At 38.1% G+C, this 12300-nt stretch overlaps 1 protein-coding gene across 7 annotated transcripts in view; it reads left to right on the forward strand.

The window, feature by feature from the left end:
- The window catches only part of AKAP9 (A-kinase anchoring protein 9), a 140974-nt gene that overhangs the window by 27730 nt on the left and 100944 nt on the right, over positions 1-12300 (forward strand). For 5 of the 7 annotated variants that reach the window (XM_066627829.1, XM_066627835.1, XM_066627832.1 and 2 more), the window contains exons 4-7: positions 3360-3413; positions 3803-3967; positions 8206-8361; positions 11676-11873. In XM_066627829.1, the coding sequence (XP_066483926.1) occupies positions 3360-3413; positions 3803-3967; positions 8206-8361; positions 11676-11873 (573 nt within the window). The remainder of the gene's footprint in view (positions 1-3359; positions 3414-3802; positions 3968-8205; positions 8362-11675; positions 11874-12300) is intronic. The other 2 variants (XM_066627833.1, XM_066627834.1) reach the window with 2 other exon arrangements.

Genomic DNA, 12300 nt, shown 5'->3' on the forward strand with positions numbered 1-12300 from the left:
AGGTGATCAGATCTAATCTCTGCTATGTTATAGTTTTCTGTACATATTGAAACTTGTATTACCTGTGATCTTCACAGTCTGTGTCTGCCTGAAGCAGGTAAAGCAGTGGCAGCCCTGTTGTCAGAAACTGTATCTTATCTCTGTGGGGCCAACAAACTAACTACTGTGTCCTCACTCTGCGTCAATACACCACTGCATGAAGAAGCCCCAGGCAAATTGAGTCTTTGCTGTTTGGTTTTGTTTGTCTAAGGAACATGCATGTCAGTGATAGTAAAATTGCTGACAAAATGCTTCATGTGATTAAGACTTAGGAAACTCCTAATAATTCTTATGATTTACCTAATTGTAATGAATCCTTTCAGGCAAGGCAATCTTTTTTTATTTAATCTGAGATTTACGGAAGAAATTGGATAGCTTTCAGTTCCAAGCCCTTCCTTTAAAAAATTTCAGTGTCTGTTCTGCACTTTCCTCTCCCCCATCACTCTCCAAGCTTACCTTCAATATGATTGTTCTGCAAGGAATGAATGTTTATCTACAAACCTTTTCTCAACAAAGGTATTAAATAATATTGTAAAAGGCCAGATTATTGTAGCAGTAAAGAAAACCCACGCATGTACATGTATCTAAGTATGCAGGTTTTCCTACATAATAGGTTAACAAGGTATTACAGAAGAATAAAAGTAATCACAGTAAAAAGATATAAAAATATTTATGTGGATAATGAGGGCCAACCTGTATTTATATTTAAAAGTGTGATGCCATTCCACAATCTTGTATTAAAAGTTTTTTTTTTTTTTTGCAGTAACATTTTCTTGAAGTACAAATGTGATACTGACCTCTTGTGGCAGTTAATTGATACACTTTGAGCACAATCCTAACCAGGTCTACTCAGAAGTAAGTCCTATTTTGTTCAATGGGCTTACTCTCAGGAAAGTGTGGTTAGGATTGCAGCCTTTGTTAGTTAATACTTACTGCCCAATCCTATCCCCCCACCACATTGTAGCATGCAGCCCTACCAACGGAGGCTGCAGTGCATGCTGTGATTGGACAACCTCCAGGAGGTAAATAAAAATATTTTTACTTACGGTAGGTAGCCCAGTCATCTATGTGATCTATACCAGTGATATAGCTGGTATAAGGGAACCAGAGACACGAGGAGGAGTCGAGGAGGAGGAGGAGGAGACCCGAGGTTGGGAGGGCCAAAAAATAAGAGATCTGGCATGTGTGACTGCCACCAGAACCACCCTGTACCTCCCACAACACATCCCATTACTCTCCCTCCCCACCCACAGCCCATCCCTACCACCAACTTACTAGGGCCTGCAGAACTTCCTGGAGCCACTATCATGTGCTCCATGCCTCTTACCATTTGCAGCAGTGTCCCAGCAGTGTGCAGTAGCAACCCAGCTTTCGCTTCACTGTGAAGGACCTTGCCGCTGCCAGAACACTTGTGAGTTGGATAGGGAACTTCGGTAAGTATAGTGGCAAATATATTTTCATATATTATTAGTTTTATGTTTTTATATGAGGCTGCAATCCTGTACACACTTACCTGGAAGTACGTCCCATTGAACTCAATGGGACTTACTTCTGAGTAGACATGCATAGGGTGGTGCTGTAACAGTGCACTACTATGCATGTCTACTCAGAAGGCATACAGGGAAGCCCTCTTTATCCACAGTTTCAGATTCTGCAGATTTGGCTCAGCATTGGTCCAAACCCACACTGGAGGGCCTTACCTGACTTCCTGGATGTGATTGGAAGTGCCTCTCTGGGTCTCGGAACACTTCCAGTTGCATCTGGTGGTCAGATGAGGGCACTGACCCATGGATTTGGTTATCCATGGGCTTCCTTGGGTGTTCCTGCAAATTCCTGTATAAGGGCCAATTGTACAATATGGTTATCAGATTAGTATACAAAAGTGTATTTCAACTTAAACTGTGCTGTGAGATCACAGGGTTCTGACCTGGAGTTTAGGAGTATCCCCAACCAGAGCTAATACACTTGTAACCTGTGGGAGGATTAGGTAGCTAGTAACTTAGTGAATGAGGGGCAGGTGAGAGAATATGCTCAGGAGAGGTTGGTTGTAGGGAGTGAACATAGGAAGCTCCCCTCTATTGAATCAGACTGTTGGTCCATCAAACTCAATACAGTATTGTCTACACTACAGTACAATACAGTATTGTCTACAGTACACAAACTGTCATTGGCCTCCAGGATTTCAAACAGGATTTTTTAAAATTCCAACTGGAGATGCCAGTGACTGAACTAAGTATCTCCTATATGTTCACTATCTGCTGTACCAGTGAACTATGGTCCTTAAGGACCCTCTTCTCTCCCAGGCACAAGCTTGTCTGGGAATGCAACTGAAGACCTTTTCATTTCCAAAGTAATAATCATACCCTTAGAACTCTTATGGCCTGATGCCTAAGCCATAGCATTCTTTGAAATACTTTCTTGGAAAGTGGCATCTGTACATATCTCCAATAGTTCTAATACTCTTTCATTGTTTTTAAACTCTACTTTCAGATGCAGTTGACAATACCTAGGCTTCTCTTGTGCTTAACGCTTCAAAATAGAACTATTATGTATAAAATAGTTAATACGCTCACTAATAGTTTGGAATGGAATGCCCCTATAGTAGCAGAATGGTCTGACAGAGGATTGCCTCCCTTTTCTTTTTTTAATTTGAAAATATATTAAATGTGCTGTGAATTGGACATGTAGAATTTTGCAAGTAATTAACTTTCTGTTTGTCATTTTTGTTTTCTTTTGTCAATCAAACAGCACTAGATTATGATTTCTTCTGTGCTGCAGGTATAAAAGCAGGATCTTAGGTACTAGTGGAACAAATCGAATTTCCACATTTTAATAGTGTTCTATTCCTTAGCAAAAAAATGGATATTGAAATACACAGAAACCTTAATACATGGTGACCCAAAAGTAGGAGGACAGTAAATGATAACATTTATTCCACCTACTGTCCACCTACTTTTGGGTCACCCTGTATATATTGATGTCATCATAATTGTGTGACTTTACCCAACCACAGTGCTGCCTTTTTAATTTAAAAAGCCTGTCAGGCAAATTCTTCTCTAAACCTAAACTGTGGGTTTGAGATCCTGTAAATATACAGATTGTTAATCCAAAATCTTCTCCCTTGATACAGGCCTTTTGTTTGAAGACTCATACTATGAAAAAATAGGAAATGCCCTATATTTATCTTTTGCCCAAAGACTTACTGTCTGACAATAGTGTCTGTTTCCATAAATCAGGAAAGTGTTCAGGTTTAATTAGACAAAACTAAAGACAGAGTTGAATGTTAAATTATAATCCATCAATGAATTATCTTTATACAGGTAAATGGTTGCAGTTTTTTGACAAGAACAGATGTATCTGTAGACTTTATCAGGGTATAGTATTTAAAATTAAATCATGGCACTGATTACTAAAACACTAAATGAATTGCATTGGGATTGCATATATGTCAGGATCACTAACAGTCATTCTTTTGCTTGCATGCTATATAGGTTTACTAGCTTTTGTGGTATCACTTCTTGTATGACGCTCTTATATTGTATGTTGTAAAATATTTGAATGTAAAATTTTAGCTTAGAATTTTGAGTTGGGTTAATACAGGGTTCTCATTGCTTTTATAGAGCAAATTCTACTAACAAAACAGGTTTCCATAGAAATGTACTAAAATGTTATCTCATTTGATGAGAATTACATGTTTTAAGTATCCTCACCTTGAACAAACCCTATAAAATGCTGGGCTGCTAAGGAACTTGGATTGGTTTAGGAAGAAGAATTTGGAGAGAATTATTCTGAACATGGGATGCAGCATTCTCTGACACAGCTGGAGATAATGGAGAATGAATTGGCTGGAAAACAACAAGAGATTGAAGAGCTAAACAAAGAGCTAGAAGAAATGAGGGCAGCATGTGGTACAGAAGGATTGCAACAGGTATAATTACCTTATGTTGCTTTCTGCATGCTTTACAATAACATAAACAGTCCTTCAGTGTTGCCTGGCATTGTTAAAGATACAGTACTTGGAATGTGCAGGAGAAGTTATGTTTCAGGGATGTTTGTCCTCATCACTTTGGTTTTACAAGACAGTCCCATTTGTCTGCCTTTCCCCCATCTTTCTGTTTAGTGTTTTTGAGTGTTGTCCTTGGCTCTGTGGATAACAGCAGCAGTAGCACCTTTCCTCTGCAGAAAAGATCAGTATTTTTTCTCTGGAATATGGCCTATTTTTGCTCAAGCAATGATATATAACAACAGGATACTCTCATTATTCAAGAAGCAGCTTTTTTGCCCTATTAAGCTCCAGTGAATAAAATTAGCAACCTATCTGTCAGAATTAGGTCTGTATCGTATTTAAGAATCTGAGTGTGTGTGTGTGTGTGTTTTGGATGTGCATCGTATGCCTTCAGTTCACATTTGTTTTTCACTTGTCTTTGTCTGCAGGCCCAAGTATCATTTGTTTGGGCCCACTGCAAACTTGTAATGCAGCTCCCTCTTAACCCATCTCATTATGCCCATCAATATCTTATTGTCATGATTATTACATCTACCAGTATCTTTTAGCATTGATTTTGCTAGCTTCTGCATTTCTTCACGTGTTAGAACGTCAGGTTGAATAATTTTGTGATAGGTGTGTTGTGCTTTTTGTCTATATGGAGAAAAATGAATTTGTATAGCACTACTCTCTCCTACTTTTTGCAAGCCTTTGAATGTGATGGTGCTACTAGTGATATGACTTGGCTCTCTTTCAGACAGCATTAGAGTACATTTCCTTATGCATCTGGCACTTCATCAGTTGCCGCAGATGTAATCTTATTTATTAAAAACCTTAAAAACCTTTTTCTTGTTTTTGTTCATCTAGTTCCGTAGCTAGTATAGTGTCAGAGTCAGACTGCAGAAAGGATAGCTGTTTGAAAGATTTTAAGATTGATTGGTTCTTTTTGTTCAACCTTTTGTTTCAAGAAGCTTCTTTTTGTTCAACCTTTTAATGTTTCTATGGCCTGATTTGCATTTACAGCTGGGCTTCAGTGTCTGCAGATCCAGTATCAGCAGATTTGACTTACTGGCCCAAGTTTAAATGACTTTAAAACCATACAGTACATGAAAATCAGTGATGGTATCATATCATACATTCAGAATCTAAGAAAGAGACTTACTTTGTCCCATTTTTTAGCATTGTGCAAATGTACTGAATCAATACTGCAGGGTAGATGTAGTTTTAGAAAACTTGGTATGCACCTTAACAGGCAGTGTATACCTGTACAACGATGAGAGCTTCTGCTTGACTATTGGAACTTTGGCTTAAAGTACAGTTTCTCTGTGTCTTCTTTTCCATTGCAGCCCCTCATAATTTCTCCTGAAATCTACTTTAGACCCTCTGATAGAGTAAGAAGCTATTATAGTTGGACCAGGTTATTAATAGGACCCTGGTATGTGCACCCAAACACTTGGGAGACTGCCCAGGGCTTTTGGTTTCTGGCTGTTGTTTCGGCTACTGGTACAGAAAATTCTTGTTTTTATAATAGATGCTTACATTTTAATGCTTTAAGTAAAGAAAATGTGTCCCATGCTGCACTGCAATATAAACTTATATAACTGAAGCTTTGATGGGTCCATGTTAGGTTACCTCCATATTGTAACTGAGATAGAATTATCATTTTGTTTAATCTTTTTTTTGCTTTGTTTGCTGTTCGTCTTGTTTCAGATGTTTGTATGGCACAATGACCCTTGACAGAAAAATTGTTTGAATGAGTGTTCACAAAATTACATCTTTGCTTTATGTTTGGTGCAGTCTTGTCTTTTAGGAGATCACTTGCAAATATTCCCTAAAATGTTTCCAGTAAGTGGGAAAAACTAGATTTTCAGCATTCAGTGTGCCAGTGTGTAACATTGTATTAGGTGTTCGTTATAGACTGTAAAAATTTGTACTGGTTATATTTACTTGAATTTTAACTATACTATTGTCATTCTGGCTTATAGGGTGTTTGCTTTTCAGTAAGAGAGAGAGGCAAAGAATACCTGTTTTTAACTTTATTTCAATAAAAAATTTAGGTTATACTTTTTTTAATGCCCTTTTTGTATTCCAACTGAAGTCTGAAATCCTTTGGGTTGGCCCAATAGTAATAAAAGGAAGTGCTCAGTTCAAATGTACAGTACATATTCTAAAGGAACAAGTAAATAGCCACAGTTTCCTTTTGCTTGTTTGTGTTCTGTGAGATGTTTTTGTTTTGTTTCTTTTTCGTAGTATTTGCAACAACAACAAAAAGCCCTAAAACTAATTATAGGGGGGCCCCTCTATCTGCGAATTCAGCGAATCGGATCCTCAGGACTCCCTATGTGCACCCCTCCAGAGGCGAGAGGAGAGGTGGGGGGAGGAAGCAAGGGTACTCCCAGAAAAATGAGGTCCCCCCCCCCGTGTTCTCCACTGGGGCATCAGCAGAGCTGACCCAACTCTGTCCTGCTTGCCGAAAGGCTGAGGCCACACTGGGAAGTCCAGGCAGCCCCTCCCCCTCAGGAAGTTCTGAACTCTGGCCTGCCGCCTGAGAGGGAGGAGCTACCCAACTGGAAGACTAACCCGAATTTGGAGATCCCACTGGAGAAGCTGCCATACAACCATGTGCTACAGTTTTGAAAATTAGATTTTTTACTAATGTCTAGTAAGTGCAGATGATGTTTGCTTAATGTAGGTAGAAGAAGGGTTTTGGGAAGGGAGGTGTTCCTTGGACATTGGCTTTAAAAAAAACCAACTATTTCATATACTGATAACTATCACATCTCTCACCCTTGTACAAAATTGTTACTATGTGTAACTTACTAACTTTTGATATGGTGGTCCTTGACCTCTCTGTAAGAATCCTAATTTTTTATGCTAAGTGGGTAAGAGATTAAGCTGTGAATCAGAATTTCTCTGATTTGATTCTTCCCTTCAGTATAAACGTGCTAGATGACCTTAAGTAAACCACTTATTATCAGCCTCAGCTTTCCAACTGCAATATGGTGATTATAATACTTCACTACCGTGGTTCCCAAACTTTCTTGATTGGTGGCTCCCTTGACCTACTGTGCCACTGACCGCAGCTCCCCGTTAGGGCTACAATCCTAGTAGGTTTTTCGTGAGGATTCTGAGGCTATCCTGGCTAGTTTCTGCAGCTCCCTAGGGAGCCACAGCTCACATTTTGGGAACATTGTTTTACAGGGTTGTTATGACGACAGCTTCAAGATAATACATGTGGAGTGCTTTGTACACTTAGAAAGCACTGCACAAATTAAGTATTATCAATTGGAAGATACAAGTTATCAGTTCAAGTTTGACAGGAGGAAAAGGATGGAAGATACCAGTCCTTCCCTTAGTTCTACTCTTCTACTCTATTACTGCTCTATCACTACTTCTCACTATCCTACCCATGGCTAAAGCCATTGCAATGGGAGAAACAAACTGTAGGTGCAAGTTTACTTTTTCAAACCTGACCCTGCCCATGGTTTCTTCTGAAATGAACATGACCTCAATCCAAAATTTTTCTCATTCTAAAAGCTGAGTTTGGATGGGTGGAATAGATAAAGGAGGTACTACATCTTTCTAAAATATGTGCATATTTTTCTGAGTGACAAAAATCTCTTATTGACTTTTATTTTTCTTAATTACTGTCTACCTTCATTCCTTACATAATATATTTGCAGCTTATTATTTCACATATCAAAAATGCATTATGGTCTTTTTTTCTTACATTTATTCAAAAGCCATAGTATGCTTGAGAAAATAGAATTAAAGCTGAGCAAATTAAGGTTCTATTAGATACAATAAAATATCAGTAGGCTGTTGGTACTGAAAGGAAAGTATTATTCCATTATTTACCTAATAGATATTCCCAGTATTTCATAATCACAAGATTTTCCTTGAGGCAAAAGGATTTTTAAACTTGGTCATGAGGCACTTTAAGAATAGTACTGTGTATAGAATCAGGGTAATTTTTTTATTTTGATATTTTTACTGTTCATCTGGGTAGTGACTGATGACTTTAGAAATCATTTTTTTTTTTACACTTTATTTGAAAAGCTTTGCATGCATGTTTGAAACTTTTGGAAACATCAAAATCCATCTTTAACATTTCATCAGAATAACCAGTGCTGATGTATTGTAGAGCTCCTTTTGAAACAATTAAATTTATCCCTTTTTAGTTGCAAGAATTTGAGGCTGCTATTAAAAAAAGAGATGACATCATCGCACAACTCACTGCTAATCTGCAACAAGCAAGGAAAGAAAAGGATGAAACTATGAGAGAATTTCTGGAGTTGACTGAACAGAGTCAGAAGCTGCAAATTCAGTTTAGACATGTAAGTTATTTGTAAGGAGTATTTACTTTAAAGATAAAAGATAAAAGTATTCAAATTGTTTGAACCTAAAATAGCATTGTCTGTTCCAATGTTGTTTAATCTTTTTCCATTGGGAATTTCCTAAATATTTAGTTAACTTGAACTTTAACTTGTAGTTAAATATGTAGTTAACTTGTAGTTAACGTGAACTTTAATTGATTTGACTCTGGCTAGGAATGGGAAGACAGTTGCTGAAAGAAACTTTGATCTTAATCTTACCCCAAAAGCATGATAGTATACTACCAGATGGATCTTTTTTCATGTCCAAACACTGCCTCTTTCGTAGATCCCAGAATCTTTCTGTAATACTCAAATCAGGCCCTTGAGAAGAATTTTATTAAAGGGTACAAAGTTTATTTTGGGCCCCTTCCAATTGGGGGGGGGCAAAACAGGGTGGGGTGGCAACAGCCAGAAAAGTCTTTGGATCCCAGATCTGCTTCCCAATGTGGAGCTCAAGTGTCACACGTCAGCAGCTAGATACAATATTACGGAAAACCAAACACACTCCTAAGTGTTTCTAAAATCTTTAAAATATAGAAAGTTATTGCAAAAAGTTAACATAATTTAGGCTCACATTAGAATGAAAGTGTCCTTTGTGTATCAAAATTTACTTCTGCAGCTGTGTCCCTGAGCTTCTTCACACACTTTTAGAGCAAGCAGATCCATAAACCAAAGAGTTATTGTAGCCTGTGGTATCACTAGGGTTTGTGCCACCTAGTGCGGGAGGCCAGTGTGTCGCCCCTGTGATGGACCTCCGCCTATGCAGTGGGTGGGGTAATGCCCCAGGTGGTGGGCATGGTGATGTAACATCGCCCCTCCTTGGGTTTCTTGGCTATACCTTTTGATAGAACACAGATAGTTCAACGTGGTTTGTTTCATTGCATTCTGCATGAAATTACACGTCTGATGTATAACTTGATGGTGGCGTTCCTACAAACCGCGATTTTGGTCACTAGTTGTGTCACCTTACTAACACCTTATTGGTTCCATGCTGTGTCATAACACTATCTCATTGACTCTTCAAACAATCAGTCTCATTGGTCCATTTTGATTGAAGGAAATGTACTTTTTTGTTTCATAAGACAGTTGCATTTTTGTTTTCTAGTTTAAAGGCCGTAACTTTTGACAGAATTGAGATACTTAACCTCGGTTTTTTTTCATTGCATTCCACTGTAAATTATGCATATGCATCAAATGGTATATAACATAATGGTGGTATTCCTACACACTGCGATTTTAGCAATTTTGGTCGCCAATGGAGTCATCCCCCCTGTGTGTATCACCCAGTGTGGCCTCCACGCCCCTAGCAATGCCACTGATTGTAGCGGGCCAGTTTCCTCCCAGATCTTATGCTGTGTTGAAGAGTGCCATGCCCACCATAGTCTCCCCAGCATCCCATGTGGGCAGCAAGTCTGGGTGAAATTGGAAAATGTAAGATCACAGGAAATTTCAGGACCTTCTTTGGGTCCTGGGCCCCCTTTTGACCCTGGGCCCAGGTACAAATTACTGGTCCAACCTTGTTATACATGGATTTGGCTCAACACAAATGGCCACTGCAAATGAGAAGGAATGTGCTGATCCCTGGAGAAGGGGAAAAAATGCATCCCTTTAAAATCACAGTTTAAAAAACTGCTTTTCTTACTGTTGTAGTCATGCAAGCTATCATTTCATTCTTCAGCTGAGCCAGGCAAAGGCAGGAGGTCCTTTGCATTTCTAATTGCTGACTGCCTCTCTACAGTAGTAAGAAAAGCTGTTTTTAAACCACAATAATAAAGGGATGCACTCCTTAATTTTTTTTAAACTGGTTTTATTTAACACACTTTACGGAGTCGCAGAATCAAACCCCTTTAGATGTCGAGGCACAACTTTATTCCATTAGGTGCAATGGAGGGGCAAGAAACCTGGAAGTGGGTCTTTTTAAATGTATTTTTCTACTGTTTTTTTATCCACTGATTTTTTTTTATCCACTATGGGTTCTGGAATGGAACCCCAGTGGATAACGAGGGACAACCTGTACTCCCTTTACCCCCCCTCATGGCTCCTGGCTCAAATATAGAAATTTGGTAAACTAGTATTAAAGAAAGAAAGCTTGCGTTGAACATGTGAAGTGTAAGAACACTAATTTGAAGGGGGGGAAATGGAACCTGATGATTAATTTCTGCTCTTCTTTCTCTTCTGATGATCAATCATTGCCACCTACACAGATTTTTAAAGAAAAATTGTGTTTTCCACTGAGTTTCCCTAAGGTCTGTTGTCAGGATTGAGTTGTATAACTATTCAGGCTGCTGATGAATCAGCTGAATGTTTTTTCAGTAGACAAATACTTTGAAAGGATTTATTTGGAATTCTGTTTTAAAACGGAATGTACCCAGATTTTAGAAAATAAATGACTATAGCAAGCACAGTGACTGAAAAGAGTATCTCAGATTTTCATTATTTAAGGCTGCAGTGCTATACACACTTTCCTGGGAGTAAGCCCCATTGAACACAATGGAACTTACTTCTGAGGAGACATGCCTAGAATTGCACTGTCAGTAGTTGTTTGGTTCATTTATAGTCCTGTAGTTTTTTTGAATATGTGGTTTAGCTTTCTAAGAAGAATATGAATCACTTAAATAAGAGAGAAAGTTACACTTTTTAAGAGAATTCTGTAAATTTTCTGACCACAATGAAGAATGCATATTTTCTCTAAATTGCAGCATTTGTCAGTAGTAACTCTGCTTATGACTCCACTCCAGAGATAATAATACATTCTTGACATTCGGAGTAGCATTTATACAAACAGGACACTGAAAAAGGCCCTTATTTATATGTATAGAGTGTTTGCTATATATACAAATAAGCTACAATTCAGTTTTCCATTAAGCATGCGTGAGAACTTGCAAGTTAAATCCAGGATGTATCCATACGATATCTTCTAAAGATGCAGTTAATAAGTCACATTCCCCTACACCACATGACAACTACTATACTGTGACTTTGTAATCCAAAATGATCATCTTAAAAAGCATAAACCAATGAAAATTTTTCAGGATTAAAATGTGACCCATAGTGATCACTTCTATAAAATAGAACAGCAGGGTTCAGGAGGGGGGGGAGGGGGAGGTGATGATGGATAGAAACCTCCTTATTTTACTCCTTGCTAACAGAGGATCTGAGGGTGACAGTTGCTGCGCTAGTATGTGCTGGGCTTATGGTACAGAAATGGAGACTGCTGTGATTTGAAAACTTTCAGCAATTAACCTTAACTTTGTGTGTGTGTGTGTGTGTGTAAGTTGCAGGCAAGTGAAGCTTTGAGGAATACTAGTCATAGCAGCACAGCTGCTGACTTACTTCAGGCCAAACAACAGATACTTGCATATCAGCAACAGTTAGAAGAACAAGATCAGCTACTAAGAAACTATCAAATGAAAAATGAAGACTTGGAAGTGCAAGTTTCCCTACTGCAGCAAAGAGCCACTAATTTTGAAATGGTATGTTTCTCATTCATCTTAGTTTTAGAGGTGTTTGCCCAGTGTTATTATTTAAAAGAGGTGTAATATCTTAGCATCAAACATGGGTATGCTTAGTTCTTATAACTCACAAACTGTGGTATTTTACCTGCATATATATAGTAGTTGAAAGGATTTCATCAATTTCTGTTTGAATATTATTTATATAGGGCCTTACAGTATGTTAAACTCAAATGAATTTAAGTATTAGAATCCTCAAAAAAGCCTCTTAAATGTATAAGATATTCAAGAGTAATAAAACTTTTGGAGGAGTGAATTCCCCCATTAAATTACAGTGTTTTTAATAGCTACAATTGAAGCCATTGTTTGATTTACATTTTACGTGTGCTTTTGTGCCTTGTTGTATATATCTGTTCTTCCGATGAAAACCCTTATGAAATTGATGTTG

Source organism: Tiliqua scincoides, chromosome 5 (genome assembly GCF_035046505.1).
Source record: "Tiliqua scincoides isolate rTilSci1 chromosome 5, rTilSci1.hap2, whole genome shotgun sequence".
Classification (NCBI taxonomy): domain Eukaryota; kingdom Metazoa; phylum Chordata; class Lepidosauria; order Squamata; family Scincidae; genus Tiliqua; species Tiliqua scincoides.